The sequence below is a fragment of the Chelonia mydas genome, chromosome 4 (assembly GCF_015237465.2).
Source record: "Chelonia mydas isolate rCheMyd1 chromosome 4, rCheMyd1.pri.v2, whole genome shotgun sequence".
NCBI classification, from domain to species: Eukaryota; Metazoa; Chordata; order Testudines; family Cheloniidae; genus Chelonia; species Chelonia mydas.
This window is the reverse complement of record NC_057852.1, coordinates 15,105,871-15,122,927: the sequence shown is the minus strand read 5'-3', so window position 1 is coordinate 15,122,927 and position 17,057 is coordinate 15,105,871. Positions and strand designations below refer to the sequence as shown.

The 17,057-nt window shown below is 47.8% G+C and overlaps 1 protein-coding gene across 2 annotated transcripts; it reads right to left on the bottom strand.

Moving 5' to 3' along the window:
• Positions 1–8,147: 8,147 nt before the first annotated feature.
• On the bottom strand, positions 8,148–11,248 carry STBD1 (starch binding domain 1). Of its 2 annotated transcripts, XM_043545635.1 has the most exons (3): positions 11,027–11,245; positions 10,923–10,972; positions 8,148–9,511 (listed from the first exon to the last, which is right to left on the bottom strand). In XM_043545635.1, exons 1-3 carry the CDS (start codon positions 11,188–11,190, stop codon positions 8,649–8,651), a joined length of 1,077 nt encoding a protein of 358 aa, XP_043401570.1. In that variant the 5' UTR covers positions 11,191–11,245; the 3' UTR covers positions 8,148–8,648. The 2 variants fall into 2 exon arrangements, with proteins under 2 accessions (XP_043401570.1, XP_037752648.1); XM_037896720.2 differs by having other exon boundaries at positions 10,923–11,248.
• Positions 11,249–17,057: the final 5,809 nt, after the last annotated feature.

Genomic DNA, 17,057 nt, shown 5'->3' with positions numbered 1-17,057 from the left:
AGCTATGTGGACAGAAGAGCGCTTCCATTGACGTAGCGAATGTCATTCGGGGAGCTGGTGTTTCTGCACCTACAAAAAAAAAACCCTTTGGTCGCTGTAGTTGCAGCCTACACCAGTAGAGTGTCCATAGCCTAGATATACCCTTAGATTCTTCTGCAGATTTTACCGGGGGTCGGCCCAGAAGGTTACATAGGGGGAGGAAGTAGAAGAGGAATAAACCTAGTTACCCACTTGAGCATGATGAACCCATCACTTTTTTAAAAGCTGTATCATTTGGAGGAGAGGCTCTGCAAAGGTCACTTGGTTACCACAAAACATCTAACTTACTTTAAAACTTGTTGGTTTCAAGCTACCATGATACAATACTCAGGACAGACCAATCATCCAAACTTGCTCAGCCCAGTCCCAATTTCACTGGTTGGGGTTTGCGGGTGATGAGATTACTGTTCCTTTATGCTTTTCAAAGACTTGGTCTTTCATCATCGTCCACAGTAATGTCACACACTAAGTCTCACCTAGTTTCAGTTCCTCACTAGTTGAGGCTTGTGACTTGGTAATATCTTGTATCAGTTGCACAGGCCTTGTTCATAATCTAGATGCAACCCACCCCATTAAGCCACCCTGACATTGTGGTAACCTTAAGGTCAAAGCTTAAGTGATATCATAACAAGGAGTTGGGTGTAACTTTAGTCTGTTCTTTTATATTTCATTTAATTCTCAAGAATTAAAAACACAAAAAAGTTTTAGAAAAACCTATACAACTTAAGATTTTAACACTCCCATTCCAAAGAGCTGGAATGACCTAAACCAAGCCTTTATGCAAGGGAGGAAGTAAATTTTCATAAATGGATTTCCCTTTGAATGGGTTAACTGCAGAACAGATACAGAGCAGGAAGTGGCAGTGCAAGCCTCTATGGACTAGTCTACCAATCCACCCCTCAGCTGGCAGAGAGAGAAGCCAAGTCTGGACTGGGAGATTGCCAAAAAGGGGTGCCTATTACAGTGTCGGTGAGCCAGCAACCTGATTCATGAACAAGGCTAAATTAATTTCATATAGGCCCCCCTAAAAACAGTCAGATAGTAACAGCTTCCAGACATTATTAACCTGGGCAGGATTTGAACCAGGAACCTAGAAGTCAAAAGCCTTCTAGCCCAAATTTGCAGAGCCATCAAGCATGATTGCTTTTAAGAAAGTTCTGAGCAGCTGAGCGTTGGGCCTTGTGCTTTCATACCAAAGTTGCAGCACATTAACTATACCAATATGGCGCAACTTCCACAGCATGGATGCACTTACCCCAGTATGAATTCCATAAAGGATGAGGAATAAGCTAACCAGTAGAAGGAACTAGTATACTGGTATAACTGCAGTAGGGTTTAAACTAGTATAACCATATCACTATAAGAATCACATCCCCAACCAATAAAGGGACACAAATTGTGCATCTACCAGACTTTAGGATAATGAAATCTAATGTAATTCACTTCATCATACCACCTGATGTTACTTTGTTTACCTAGTGCTGGGCTGTTAGTTAAAGAGTAATATCCATTGAGAATTTCTCTTCCTGCTACATTGCAGGTCTTTGGTCTCACAGCTGTAGGATACAGCCCTCACGCTTACATCACATATCACTGCAGAATTCTTGCTTTATCATTAAAAATGCATGTTGTCTTCTGAACACTCTTGTCATTTGAGGAGACCTTACTCCTTGCCAGGGTTAGAGTCTACTTGAAAGATGTTCATCATTGCATTAAGTGGTCTATTCTAGTGGAGGTTAAGTGGCTTTCTGGTGAACATCTTAATCTAATACTGCAGTTTTAGATTAGTTTAATCCTCTCAGACAGGCTTCCAATGTATCTATAAATCCATTCACAAACTGAAGGCTGTACTCTATATATGCTTTTTAAAATTCACAGTATGTCACCTTTTTACCACTTAGTGATGTGTTAAAAATTGCAAGGCAATTTGACACAATATGCACTGACCTGCAAATGATGGGTTAAGGATTACTTTTCCCCTTCAACTGTCTCTTTTGGGAGTGTTGGTCACTTTCACTATGAAAACAACAACTAATGCAGACTCCATTAACTTGTTACATCATTGCAAAAGTTTCTTCTGCCTTGAATCAGTTAGGTACAACAATTATTGCTTTAACCCCAAGAAAGAAACCCAGACTATTTAAACGCATTTAGAACTGGTGAAAGGTGCCAGATTAGCAGGCTTTAGAGACTTCTATTTATACACTAGAGAAAGCAAGGTCATCAATAAACAGGGACATTATTATGATGCACCAGAGCTGCTCAATAGTTGAAAAGTGAGCTTCCCATGATTAGCCTGATTCTCAAACCTCCTACCCACAGCTTATCCAAAAGAAGCCAATCCCTTGAAACTAGATATGCCACACCTCATCCCCATGTAGATGTTCTCTGGGAAGTTTGGGGTCAGAAAGAGAATGCTATGGTATTAAAAATATCCCCTTTGGTTGCCTTTTTGAAACCCCACCTCCTCTGCAGTCCCCACACTTTTTGGATCCACAACTTGCAAAATAACCAAATGTCATCCAGCGACCCAAATCCTGCAACACTCACAAAAAATGATAGAGACCGAGAACTGTTCTTCAATGTGGTCATAGGAGAAAAAAATATATATATATATATGCATTGCAGCCACAGACTTAAGGGATGGGCCCTATTCCGCAGTACCACTTCCCCTTCCACACCCACTTTCTTCCACCATCTGTTCTTTACCCTCCTATCCAAAGTCTCTACGTCAGTGGTTCTCAACATATTTACCATTATGGACTGCATATGCAGCTGTGTGTGGGCTGCATCCACACAATATGTATATTCTACCTGTATGGCTCTGAGGATGTCACATGGGCTGCAGCGGTGTACTGATTGGGCCCCAAGTGGCACATAGAACAGTGGTTCTCAACCTGTGGCCTAGGTGCAAGGGGTTGAGGGAGGAGAGAAGGAAAGAGGTAGCAGGTGCTCCTCCTCCTCCCACACCTCTCTTAGCAAAATTAGGTTCCCTTCTCCCTCCCTTCTCCTGCCCCTTAGACATCAGGTCTGGGACCCATATCTGTCTGCCCATCCCAGGCCCTAGCAGAAAATTTCTCCAAGACACCAGGACAATTTGACCAGCTTCCTAAGATATGACAAGAGTGACTGGAGGGTGGCAGGGGTTGCTACCCCAATCAGCTCTGCTCTCCCATCTTCAGTTAAGAAGTCTGATCTCCCACAGAAGGGGTCCCTGAAGGCATTTGCAACAAAAAAAGGTGGTGCAAGAGGATTGTTATGTGCTTTGATTTCTTCAGGTGGTTCTATGGATTTCAGCTCCCTTTCTGAAAAGGGTCAACCCATCGCTGCTCATGCACCCACGGGGTATTTGCTGATCTGCAAGCACTGAGAGCAGTCAACAGTTCAGCACAGCACTGCTCCATAGAGCTCATGGACTTCCTTATCTCCCATGAAGGGCACATACTCACATGTCCCCGTTGCTGAGCAGCATCACAAGTTCCTGTACTTCACCCTGACTCCAGACCACTTTCAGTTTGGTACACTTCCTTTCTACCCACCATCACTTCCCAGGGCCTTCACAAAGGACAGGGGTAGTAGCAGGAGCTCTTTGGCAAAGAAGATGTTAGAGGACTCTACGTCCAGAAAACTAATGAAAGCCCCACATCCACCCAGAGTCAAGGATTCCACCCACAAACTGGCATGCCTCTTTGCAGGGTTGGGCTTTGCAGCCAGCGACAGGAAGGGAGAGCTGCCCCCTTCTCAACTTCTGAATCAGCTGAGGACAACCATCTCAGCAGAGGGGCAGACAGCACTGATGTTGATGGCATAGCTTGGTGTCACATGTCCTCTGGACCAACAAGAGGTCTCAGATGCTGGGGGGTCAGGTCTCCTTTGTAGAAAGAAAATGGAAGCCATAGGCAAGGCTCCAGCTTCCCCTGACAGCCAGACAAGGCTCCAAGTGCAGAGAAGACACCATGTACTTCTGGAGGGGAGACCGCCTCCCACCTCAAGGCCTTCTCTGGACTGAGAACAGATGCCAACCTAAAAAGCCAGACAGTAACCCTACAATACCATTTGGCACAGGGGTCCTGGCCCTCATGAAGAGGTTCCCACACATGCAATTCCACTGGGGCTCCAGGCAGTTACATCAGTGGTGAAAAAAAATACATGGGGGTACTAGCCTTGCTGGGAAAAGCAGTGATGATCTGGACCAAGGCCCCAGCAATGATCTCCTACATCAACTAGCAAGGAGGTACCTGAAACATTTACAGCATTAGGCAAAGTGTCATTTTCAGTCACCCACTGGGCAGGATCCTGCACATGCTGAGGTGACTGGCTGACTCACCAGAGGCTCCCTCCTGGCAAATGGTCCCCATATTCAGCAATCTTCCAACTACACCCCCTTGGGCATCCCGTGATAGGCATTGGCAACAAAGTGACAGATCTCCAACATTCGTCAGCTGGAACAGGCAGCCTCAGGCCTTCCCAGCAGGTGAAGTAACCAGCTGTCCTCCCCACAGGTCCTCCAAGAGGTGAAGACAAATAGCAGATATCCTACTTGTGCTCCAGCCTATCTTGCCAGTCAGTCCTCAGCTAGCCCTAAAAGCAGCCCTCTCCTTCTCTTAAAAAGACCAGAGAAACACTATAAGGATTCTCCTCCTTCAGCCCAGACAACAGGTTTTGCCTGTTAAAGTAACTAGCACTCCATCAAAGACCAGAACAACATTTTCAGAGCATACCTAAGAGAAGGTAGAGTTACCAATGGCAAGCCAAGCACTGCCTCATTTTCTATCTTAGAGCTTTTCCCAGGACAGTCTTTTGGACGCTAAACGATCAAATGCCTACAGCTATTAAAAGTCCCTCTTCGAATCCGATTCTTCATGTCTCAAGATTCACAAGGGTAGTAAAGAAGCTGGTTGCCATGCCTCAGCCAGTCACCCCCGTGTGCGAGTTCAACCTTATGGCAGAATTGTCTGCAGAACAACTAAAGTCTCCTCCTTCTGGCTCCCCCTTGCAGAAGCGTCAGTTGGCAGCTATTACTTCAGCCAGAAAGCTTAGTCAGGGTGGAATGGAGCCACTTGAAGTATCTCACTATTTGGGTCAGACTACATGGTAATGGTACCTGTTTTAATAATTGGGCCTACAAATGTACCCCATTGTGAGCTCACTGTGGGAAAGTGGAGAGAGCCTAGAAAAGGTTCCAATCCCATAGAACAATAAATGTTGATAGGAAAAGGCACTAAAGGAGACAGACTGAATTAGTCCAAACTCAAGAAGTGGGTTAAGACCATGCTTAGTAAACGAGACGTGTGGGACTGGAAATCAGGGAACCAAAATTGGTACTGGAAATTAGATCTAATGGGTGAACAAAATAATAAGGTTGAGCTATTCCACCCATCACTCCCTTTTAAGGGTTCTTAAAAAGGGAAGACTATTTTTGGAGGTGGGAGGGGAAGAATTTTAGCAGAAGCAGCTGCCAGCCAACAAGTGCTGCAGTGAGCTTTACCATTACTGCTGCAACTCCCACGACCATCTCCTGGGACCATGGAATCTACCATAACAATTGGGCCATCATCCCAATCCTGAGACATCCTGACCACACTGAGCCAAGAGAGGGACCCAGATGACAGCCGTCTCCACTGGCTGCAGTGGAATTCCAACCACCACCTGGGGCATAACTCTCACTCCCTGCCTCATTTTTGTATCTTTTCGTTCCCCACCTTATTTCTTCTCTTTCCTATCCCTCTAACATGAGGCTGGCTTAGCCAGCCAAGGCTATTTTGCAACACTACTGTAAGCAAGCCTGTGATCAGAAAGGCAGCTAAAAGCAATGCCCTAAACAACCTGATGCTGGTACAAGTGTGCCAGGTCTCGGAGTGGCTGATATCACATACTATACCTGGGTTTTTCCAGCAGTGAGGTTGTAAGTGAGTCCACACCAGGGACAGAAACTGCATTTTCTATCTTTGCTGTTCTTCTCTTTCCCTGCTCGTGGGTGTTTATCTTGTTTGGTCTTTTAGGAAACAGGGTTGGACTTTAACAGCCCATTTCAACTAATTTCTCTTCCCCCCCCGCCCTCAAAAGGGCAGTTATTACTCTCTTTACCACTCTCTAGAAGAGTCAAAACAAGCCATTTCTCAGTGTAAAAAAAACAAACCACCTCTTCAGCTAAAGGGAAAAGAAACAGTAAAAAAAATTTAACCGTGTTACCATGGTAACAAGCAGTATACCCAAACCTTTCAGTGTTGGACAATGACAGGATCATGTCAACACCTCTGACTCTTGGGCCCATATATTCCACCTAGGTTAAGACAACATACCTTCAAGCCTTTCTGAGTTCACAAACAAAAAATGCATGGTTCAGCCCAACTTCCCTGAGAACCAGAAAATTCCCCTCTTTCTGCTGCAACCTTATTTCTCCCAGGGAGGTCTTTTGCCCTAACTATATCCAGGGTATGACAATGTCGTTCTATTTGCCTAGGACCAGGGATATTTTGAAGTAGTGCTCTTCAAAGGAACTGGATTGGGTGAAAAAAATACCTTTGACTTGATTAGCTAGCTAGAGTGTGTCTCCTTTCTCCTCTCATAAAGCTCATGAGTAGGGCCCTACCAAATTCACAGTCCATTTTGGTCAATTTCACAAAGGATTTCAAAAATCATAATTTCTGCTATTTAAATCTGAAATTTCATGGTGTTGTAATTGTAGGGGTCCTGACCCAAAAAGGAGTTGTGGGTGGGAGGTCGCAGTTATTGTAGGGTGGGGTTGTGGTACTTCTACCCTTACTTCTGCACTGCTGCAGGTAGTGCTGCCTTCAGAGCTGGGCAGCTGGAGAGTGGCAGCTGCTGGCCGGGATCCCAGATCTGAAGGCAGCAGCCCAGAAGTAAGGATGGCATGGTATGGTACTGCCACCCTTACTTACGCGCTGCTCTTGGCGGGTCGCTGCCTTCAGAGCTGGGCGCTCGGCCAACAGCCACTGCTATCCAGCCACCCAGTTCTAAAGGCGACATAGAAGGGTGCTGCGACCCCTCTGGAACTCCCTTTTGGGTCAGGACCCTCAATTTGAGAAATGCTGGTCTCCCCCTGTGAAATCTGTATAGTATTGGGTAAAAGCACACAAAAGACCAGATTTCACAGTCCTTGACACTTTTTCCATGGCCGTGAATTTGGTAGGGCCCTACTCATGAATCAAGAAAGTCTGCTTTGGTAGAGATCTTCCCAGGTAGTAACCTGGAACTTACAACACCTTTGCATGTTATTCTGAAGTGGAGGGCCGGCAGCGGGGGGGAAGTCTTCCTTCAGCTGTAGAAGAGTATACTCTGCACGCCACAGTCCTCTGCATAGTACACTCTGCACAGTACAGGTAATTCTAGGCACTAGATAGAAACATTTTACTTTTACACAGAAAAAAGTCAATTGGCAAGGTAGCAGCTCCCATCTCCCAAACTGGAAGCCCACCCTGGCTTTGTTCTAACTGGATTAACAACCAACCTAGAAGCACTTTTTATGCTAGTGAATCAGTTGACTGGAGAACACGTGCCAACTGCAGCAGAGGAGTTGAAGTGCCAAAACATTAGCAGTACCTGGGCTTCTCATGAGAAGCCCAGATGGTCCGTTCCATGCAGAAGGCTGATTTACAAGATAAAAATCTTTTTAACCCAAGTATAACTAAATGACAATAGTGTTTAGGAGTGAAATCCCTGCGTTGGTTAGCTTCTAGAGCAGCAGAGTACTCCCTCTCTTGTTTTAAGTGCAAACACTGCAGATTGATTTTCCCCTCCCACTACCCAAGATAACAATTACAAAGTTCATTTGGAAACCCCTACCTGTTCCCAGTGAGAGGAAAGTCACATATTAAACATGTCAGGTGGTCATTCCTGAACTTCAGCCTTCTGGAGGCCACCCTGCTAATCTGAGCTTTCAGGCTGGCCAACTATTCCCTTTTCAGGTAGCAGAGTGGGACTGAGGAAGAAGGGGGAGACTTTGGGGATCAGGCCCTCTTTCCTCCATAAAGGTGCAAAGCACCTGTCAGGGAACACCTGGCACCTCAAAGGAAGCAGGTCCAGTTACTCTGAATTAACCTTTTAAGAGGTTATGTCTAAGGGTCAAACATGAAGGACTATCAATCTGAAAATATATTATGTTTATTGCTTAATTGTACAGTACAATAAATTAAAAACATTGTATAGCAAGCCACAAGTGCAGTGTAGTTAGCTACACCTCCTCTTGCATTCAGTCCGCTCTTAAACCTTAAGCCAGTCGTGCAAAAATTCATCCCACTGCCCCACTCGTACAAAGTCAAATTTAGCGTCAAGTTTTAACTTCCCACGAGGGGCTGTCTCAAGTGTTGCTCTTGCTTTCCTATCTGCCTTGATATCATTAGGCAGATTTTGGTTTGACTTCAACTGATGAGTCTCCTCACATGGAGAATCCCTTCCTAGAGCCATAGCTAACTCTACCTGAGGAGAAATTGGTGGATCAGACAGTTCTAGCAGGGATTGGTATATGATGTACATTAAGGTCTACTATCCAGAGAAGGTTCTGCCAGAAACCGGAATAAAATTAGAGGCCCCCATGCTTAGTCTAACCATTTTCTTTGCTGGGTAAGTAGCTTCCACTGAGATCCTATTCAATGATATCCCCACCACTGATGGGCCATTCTATCTTCATGTTCCGTCATTAAGATTCTGTTGTTACATTCTTCCCAGCGTGTGACCTTTCCATTCTCCACCAATATGAACTTCCACTCTATTTTGGAATCTGCTGGTAAGATAACAGCATCAGACCAGAAACCATCCTTGTCACACTTGAGTGGTACATAGTTATGCCACTGACCAAGACACTCATGGTCACCAGTGACAGCAATCAGCTGAGCATCAGTGTGAGTGATGTAGTGCACACGGAAGTTCACATGGATATTCTGAGGCATTGGGGGCACAGCTGCAACCCTCTTTGCTTTTGAATCAGCCTCAAGGAAGTCTACTTGTTCCAATTCCTTGTTGCCTTGGCCCAAATTGGTGTCGGAGTCATCTGCACTACTGTTTTTACTAGCATCTCCCCAGGCTGAGTGTTCAGGAACAACTTCCCATTCCTCATGATCAACCAAGTCCTGATACTCAAGCGTCTGACCTGACTGTTCTTCACTTTTGTCCTCATGCACATCACTAGAAGGAGATGCTTCTGCCAAAGTGTCCCCACACTGTGCCTCACTCTCCTGTCCCTTTAATAGTTCTGATTCTGCTGTAGGGGAACCAAGGGTTTCATTGCTTAAGTATTCACGGTAATTCATTAGCGGGGTGGCAGGTTCTTCGACCAGTGACTCCATTTCAGGAGATTCTCCAGGAACACCATCATCACTTAGAGATGGGACATCTTCTCTTGGGGTAGTTGCCAGACTCTCTGTTGCCAGGTAGTTGCCAGGCTCTGGAGGGCTGGACAGGACACTGGCAGTGGTTTCCAACAGGATACACTCATGGTTTTCCAGGAGAGGCTCTAATTAAACACAATATTAAGATACTTAGTTAACCAGAAACAGACAGCCTCTTGGTTTCAGCATTAGACAACTGAAAGCGTTCATAACTCACCAGACTAAGGTTACTTTCTAGACACTGCAGTTACAATTTACTAGGCAAGTTTTGTTTTTTTAAATAATGGAAGCAAATTATATACCCCTGTACTACAGTTACATTAGGCAAAGATTCTTACAAGACATGCTCAAAGTTTATCCTTGCTCTTTAAGGCTTGATTACAGATCAGTACTCCATGCCAAGACCTCATAAACCCTATCTCTACAAATCTGTATATTTACTAGACAGTCCTAACTTCAGAACATTCAAAGCATCCACTATACCTGTGGGAGTCCCCCCTCCTTTTTTTGACTTTCAAGGATCATGTATTCACAACCAGTTAAACAACTCAACTCTTGTTTGACATGCATCTCCAGAAGTGCTGGATATTTATATTCACTTTACAAAACCCTAGAACATTCTCCTTCCACATGCGGGAGTTAGAAGTAGCATAGTTTGTCCTCTTCCCACCCTGCTGTGCTTTTAGTTTTCTAGCCACATAGATTGTCCCTGAAATAGTCTCTAGCTATTAATGCCAAGCACCTCCAGTTTCCAGTAGCTTCAGATGTGTTTTGGGGCTGCTTAGCTCCTCTGAGGTGGAAGCGACAAGTCTTCTAGAGGCTTTTCAGGCCCAGTTAAGTTGGTTAGCTACGTTTCCCACCTCCAAGGTGGAGCAGCTCTATTTGGCTGAGGCCTGAGGCAAGCTACTATTTTATTCACCCCAACACTAGGGAGCCCAGTGATCCTCTGGGTTACAGCAGCTCTACCGCTGTTCTGGGGGGGGTGGGGGGCATTTGTAACCAGGAGACGAAAACAATTCCCAGCCCACGCGCCTGCCTCCCGCACCAGCTCTGCGGGGGGGGGGGACGGCAAAGTTCGCGGCGGCCAGGCCTTTCCGCGGGAGGCCGCCGGAGCCGTGCGCAGCCAGGGGGCCCGCAGTCCAACGCTGCCAGCGAGACAGGACCTCACCCCCCGCGGTCTCTCGGAGCTCTCCGGCCGGGCGCCGGGGCAGCCGGCGGGGCTCCGCCGCCCCCGTTACTCCCCCGGACCAGAGCGGGGAAGGGCAGGGGGAAGCGGTGCCACCCCCCCAAGATCCCCGGAGCTGCCCGCGGGGCGGGGCCGCGCTCTGCACCACGGCTCCCCGCGCCGCACTGCAGCAGCCGCCGGGGAAGGTGCCCGCAGCGCCGGGCACGGGGGACAGGGACCCTGGCCCGGGGAGCCAGCACCGCCGCTTTGCCTGCCCAGCCCATGGGGCGGCGCCCACGCCCCCGGCCTCCGCCCCGCGTGCTGCAGCGCCCCCCGGGGACGGGGAGCCCCGGCTGGCCCCGGGCCGGTACCTGTTGCTTGTGGCGCAGCTCCGCAGCGCTCGGCGCCCGCGGGCGGCTCCGGGCAGGCGGCCGCGCTGCTGCTGCCCCGCCGCTCGGGGGCCGCGGGCGGCTCCTCCCCGCCCCGGCCGTACCAGAGCCAGGCGAGGAGCGCGGCCACCAGCCCCACCAGCAGCGCCGGCCACAGCCCCACCAGCGGCTCGCCCGCCGGCTGCGCCGGGGAGGCCGCCTCCAGCCGCGGGGAAGGCTGCTGGGGCAGCGGGGAGTCGCCTTGCGCCATGGCTGGGGGATGCGGAAGCCCAGCCGCCCCTCGAGCCGCCTTATATCTGCTCCCGGGGCTCGCTCGGATCCCGCCTGGGGCTCGCCTGCCCCGCCCGGGCCGCGGGGCGGAGCCGCCCCGCCCCGATCGCTCGGAGCCGCCCGCCAGCGGGGCAGAGCACCCCCAGCCGGCCGGAGCTCGATGGCCGGGCGGCTCCTGCCCTCCCCTGAGCCCCAGCCAGCGTGGTTGGCTTTTATACATGTTCAGCTGGTCCCAGGAAAGCCCCTGGGCTGGGATGGGCGGGATCGGGCCGTTGCTTTTTGTTTTGACTTCTTCTTAAGCCAAGTTTGGGCCAAGCACATTATTCCCTTTGCAGCCGGCTCCCCACCGAAAGGCTGCCCCTAAAACACTCCGGAGACCTGCAGGGGAGGTCGGATCCCAGGGCTGGGGGCCGCTGTGAGGGCGGCTCAGAGGATGACCCCGTTCCCAGGCCAGGCCAGCTGGAGGGGGACAGCCCCTGGGGGGAAAGAGGCCAAGGCCAAGCTCTTCGGAAGTGGTTGCCTTCGGTAGGAGCTGCTGGGTCTCCACAGTCTGACAGTCAGACTGCTTGATTAGATGCCCAAATGTGAATCTAGGAGCCTAAGATTTGTCCAGTCAGGGCTGATGTGTCTAGAACTAGAGGGGGGAAGGACTTGGGGGAAGGATGATGGAGCTTTCCTGTTAAGCTGTGATGGAGTGGGGTGAACCGTGATGTTCCACAGCCGGGTCTGTGTGGTGAAATGGAGACATCCTGATTTTCACCACAGACTCAGTCACTCAGCACAAAGCAGCTTCTGCTGCAGGCTACCCTCAAGCATGACCAGTTAACGTCCTGGTAGCACTGGTGAAGCTCCCAAGACCGATCGTCTCCTTCTGGCTGCTGGTTTGGCCGCACTGCCCGAGGCCACTCTGGATTCATGTTTGATGACTAGCTACTGCCTCTGCACTGGGTGAACCAGAACCCCAGCATCTCAAATCACCTCCCCTCTTGAACTTTGGGAAAGATCAGGGCTGGATTTGGATCCAGAATTTTGCAGCTTGGGCCCCAACTCTGATTCCAGTGTCAGGGATTGTTTTATCATCCAGAAGGGTTAGAGCAGGGATGTAGAAAAATGAGAAACGAGGGAAGTGTTGTATATTGTTAAACTAGAGGTGGGCCCAGGTTGCACCCTGAATCAGAAACCCTCAAATCTTTGGGAAGCTCAGATCCAGTTTAGCATTTCCCTGTTTGGGCATTCCTCTGCAGGAGGAATTTGAACTGGAGCACCAGATGCTACTCTCCTCAGTCTCAGAGGAAATTTGGATCCAGATGTAGATCCAGCCTTTGCAACATAAGCCCATCTCTACACTGTCTGTTGGTGTTGCTTTCTCCTGCCCCGCTCCACGATGTATTAGTATGGAAAGCCAGGGAGTGGACCCCACCTCTATTTTCAGCCCTACCACATTCTATTACCTTTTCCCTGGTTCTAAAAACACAATAACTATCCAGCTTGGGGACACATTTTACATCAGCTCCTCTGTACTTAGTTCTGAGTCCTGCATTCTCATATTCCTGAATATGTGTTGTGGCACTCCGTCAGCCTTCAGTCTGCAGCTTCAGGATCTTTATGTGGCACTCAGAATTGTCTCTAGGAATTTCCCAAATACAGTGCTGCTCCCTTGCTTCTCTAAATCCCCCACACTTCGGTTATCTGAATAGTGCTAGAGGGTTTGTGCCTTCGGCCCTGGTGTCAGTAAGTGCAGCCTCCACCTACTTACACCAGGGCTGAAATGGGCCCTTGGAATGTAAACAAAAAAGGGTTAAAATAGAAATGCGAAAGTCTAGCTCAGTTTAAGACTTTCTCGCTCCCTTCCTTTTCCTCTTCCTGTCATTTTTTCCTTTCCTGTTTTTTCTTCTCACCGTCTATTTTCTTGTCACGGTCAGGTGAAGGCTGGTACCAAATGTTCCGTTCCGCGCAATAAGGCAGTAGCTAGAGACGTCACCAGTGGCAGGATACAAGGTGGTTTTTAATACGGGGATAATTCTAACGTGGAGAGCTATGCCATGTCAGAACTATATGCTGAGGACTTGAATTGTTTCTGCAGTGAAGGATCATACACTCTAACGATTGATGGTCAGCACCATATTTCATGAAGGTTATTTGCAGTAACTCCTGGAGCAGTATGATTTATATAGATACTTCTTAGAAGGGCAGAGTTAAGGCAGACGAGTTTGTTTTTCTACTTGCTAGTACTGTTGAATACTGGTTAGTTTTGTTTTCTTGTTTCTTCTTTTAGAAGTCAGATAAATTTATTACTCCTTTTGGAACTTCCGCATTGTATGCTAATGCTTACAATTGGATTTCTTAACATTGTACTGCCCTTCCTTCTTTTGAGTTCTGTTTTGGAGGCTTTTTTTGGCTTGGTAGGGATTTCAGATCCCATTAGCACAGATTAGATTTGACAATTATTTTGATTTAATTTAATTTTATTACCCAGTTTGGGGCCTCTTAAAGTGGCGAGGATAGATTTTAATGCAGGATTAAAGGATTATACTGGTAAAGATTAAACTAGCAACTCAGGTAACTCAGTCTAAGAGTTGTGGGTTTATCCTGTAGATCCTTGATCCTAGTTCGGCAGTCATTAAAAACTGGTATTAACACTATATGGCTTAGCCTATTGATTAGCACAGGGGTGGGCAAACTATGGCCCACGGGCCGCATCTGGCCTGCCAGCCGTTTTAATTTGGCCCTCGAGCTCCCGCTAGGGAGTGGGGTCTGGGGCTTGCCCCACTCCAGCACTCCAGCTGGGGAACACAGTCGGGGGCCACACCACGCAGCTTCCAGAAGCAGCAACATGTCCCTCCTCCGGCTCCTAGGCGTAGGGACAGCCAGGGGGTCCGCTTTGCACACTGCCCCCGCCCCAAGCACCACCCCCATAGCTCCCATTGGCTGGGAACCGCGGCCGTGCTGCTGCTTCCAGGAGCTGCTTGAGGTAAGCGCCACCCAGAGCCTGCATCCCGAGGCACCCCCACACCTCAACCCCCTGCCCCAGCCCAGATCCCCCTCCCACCCTCCGAATCCCTCAGTCCCATGCGGGAGCACCTTCCTGCACCCCAAACTCCTCATCCTCAGCCCTACCCCAGAGCCTGCACCCCCAGCCAGAGCCCTTACCCCCCTCACCCCACTCTCCCGCCCCCTAAACTCTTCATTTCTGTTCCCACCCCGGAGCCCGCACCCCCAGCCAGAGCCCTCACCCCTTCCCACACCTCAACCCCAATTTCATGAACATTCATGGCCCGCCATACAATTTCTGTACCCAGATGTGATCCTCGGGCCAAAAAGTTCACCGACCCTTGGATTAGCAACAGACAAAGAATTTGGAAAGATATCTCCATTCAGTCTTGGGAATCCATTCTTTTTATCCTTACCTAATTGCTGTGATTTGAATTCTAAAATCCATTAATGAGATCTTATTATCAGCTATCTTGTTAGAAAAGAGAATGGCTAATTGGATGTCAGAGAGAATCTATTTCCAGTATGTGGCATTCTTAATCTTTTAGCGTCATTGAGAGCATCGCTGTGTCAGCTTAAGAGGACATAAAATGTCATTTACATTTATAGACGCACAAGTATACAGTGTTCACAATGGCTGAAGTTCCCTGGATGGTTGCATAAATACAGTGAGTTCATAATCTAAAACAAGTTTTCCCTTCTATACATATGATCTGTGCTTACTACCTTGGACAACTTCACTGAGAATCTAGTCCAGCAAAGCACGTATGCACATGCCTAATTTTAAGCATGTACGTAAGTGCTTTGCTGAATGGGGTGAACTTAAGCACATGCTTAAAGTTAAACACATGCTGTATTAGGCCCTGGATGAGAAGAGCAGCGGAGCCTGGGGCCAACTGGACATCCTCTCCAAGATTTTCTTTTTGTACATTGTCTTTGTTATCACTGTATGTGCTCAGAGGAGAGATGTGTATATGCAGCTTTGCCTTGCTATTTAAAACATGTTCCTCCAAATTGCAATATGAGGAGCTCTGTTAACTTGCCATGGCCCCGTATATAAAGTATGTGCAATTAATCCCTTCCTGTAGTTGGTTGCCACTTCCCTTTTAGACTTCTTTTAATATTTCGATTATCCTTGTAGTTTTTCTGTAACCAAATCTGGAGGGTGCAAGTCCTTTTGTTAAAATATAGTAAGTGAATTAAAAGAAAGCATTGTTCTGCCATCGTCTATCCCTGATAGTTATGGAAACATCGCATAGTCAGGGGCCTTTCACTGCTGAAGAATGTATATTTAATACCTTGTGGGGGAAAAAGAATATGAAGGAAAAAGGAAAAACGAATGGGTCAAATTCATCAGTAATGGAGCTGTATTACTGGTGTACTTTATGTGCAATTGTTGAAGTGGCAAGGCTGCTATTGAGGATAAGTTGAAAAGAACTAGGCTGACTCAGGCTTAGTTTGGTGGGCGAGCAATTGGAAGGAAAAAAAATACTTTCTTTGTAAACTGAGCAAATCTGCTCTGGTGTCACTGAGAAGCAATAAACATGGAAACCCATAATGCTGGGTTTACAGAATCACTTTTCTGAATAGCTCTGCACAGAAAGCAGCCATCTAGACATTTTGCTGGTGAAAAGTAAGACTGGGGGGGAAAAAAAACATTAGAAATGAACAAAACATTAGAAATCGTGTGTCCGAGTTATTATAAGGTAAATGCTAACATAAATATATATAGTTTATTAAAGCAGTTGTTAAACTACACACTACGCATTGTTGTTTTTGCTTGTTTATTTGTGTTTAAATAATTGAGCTTATCATATAACATCTTTCAAACTCCCTGACTCCAATGGGAAAGCTGATTCTTTCAGGTTTGTCTTGTGGACTTGGTCTACACTAGGGACAGTTCTCAATAATTTCTCCCCCTTGCTAACATCAGTGCAGTTGAAATGGTGGTAGCAACACTGGTGTTATTGAGGGAGAATATGCATCGGTGGTTTGTTGATACTTTAACAGAAACCTTTGGTTTAAAGCAGCTGTTTAGCTTGCAGGTACCGTTACTGATAAGTGCTTCAGATTCGTAAGTGCCCTGTGTCTGCATGAGAATGTACTCCATCGCCATTCGTTTTTCTTTTAAACAAGACTTTAAATGACACAACCACCTATTCGTTACTGTAAGGTTGAGTCTCCTGCTCTCTCCTGAAATCACAGCCTGCCCCTGAGTGAGATCCTGCAGATAAAGTCTCTTTCACAGCTGGGGATGACTTCAGGAACTGCTCCAGGATTAGGTCTCTGTGTTCTGGGAAGCACTCTTCAGCATATTTATTCCTGCAACCTCTGACCCATGCTAGTGCTGGGCCTGAAGCCAAGGGACTGGTTCACCCCTGCATTACATTTTAAGCCAGTGAGACTCCACTGATTTCACTGGTGGGAATCTGACTCCTGCTACAGCCTCCGCACACTGCTCTGTAAAAGCCCTGCAGCCAGCCAGGAGAGTTCTTACTGCACAGCGCTCCCACAGGCAGTCGCCTACGCGGGCTTCCTTGAAAACCTGACCCCAGGCTGGGGAGGGAGTCCCCATAGTCTGCATGCTACAAGTTGCTGTGGAGCTGCATGTAGGCACCCTTGGGGTGGAAGCTTAAAACAGAGCAGCTCTTGGGTGCTCTAATTTACACTGCGGGGCACACAGAAAATCCATGTTAGAGACACCTTCGCCTCTTCTCCCCTTGGCTGCAGCCTCTGTACTGCACCTCCTGGAAAACACAGCACAGAGTCCCAGCCAAGGTGCCTTAGTGTCCCTCCTGGGGTATTCAGTGGGGCTAGGTCAGAGCAAACCTACCGCAGTTGGATGATGAAGTCAGC

Bases quoted from the DNA above. Each gene is read 5' to 3' on its own strand.
- STBD1 (XM_037896720.2), bottom strand. From the start codon at position 11,190: ATGGCGCAAGGCGACTCCCCGCTGCCCCAGCAGCCTTCCCCGCGGCTG. The intron at 9,512-10,922 runs GTACCGGCCCGG...GTGTTTAATTAG, and splicing joins AGCTGCGCCACAAGCAACAG to AGCCTCTCCTGGAAAACCAT.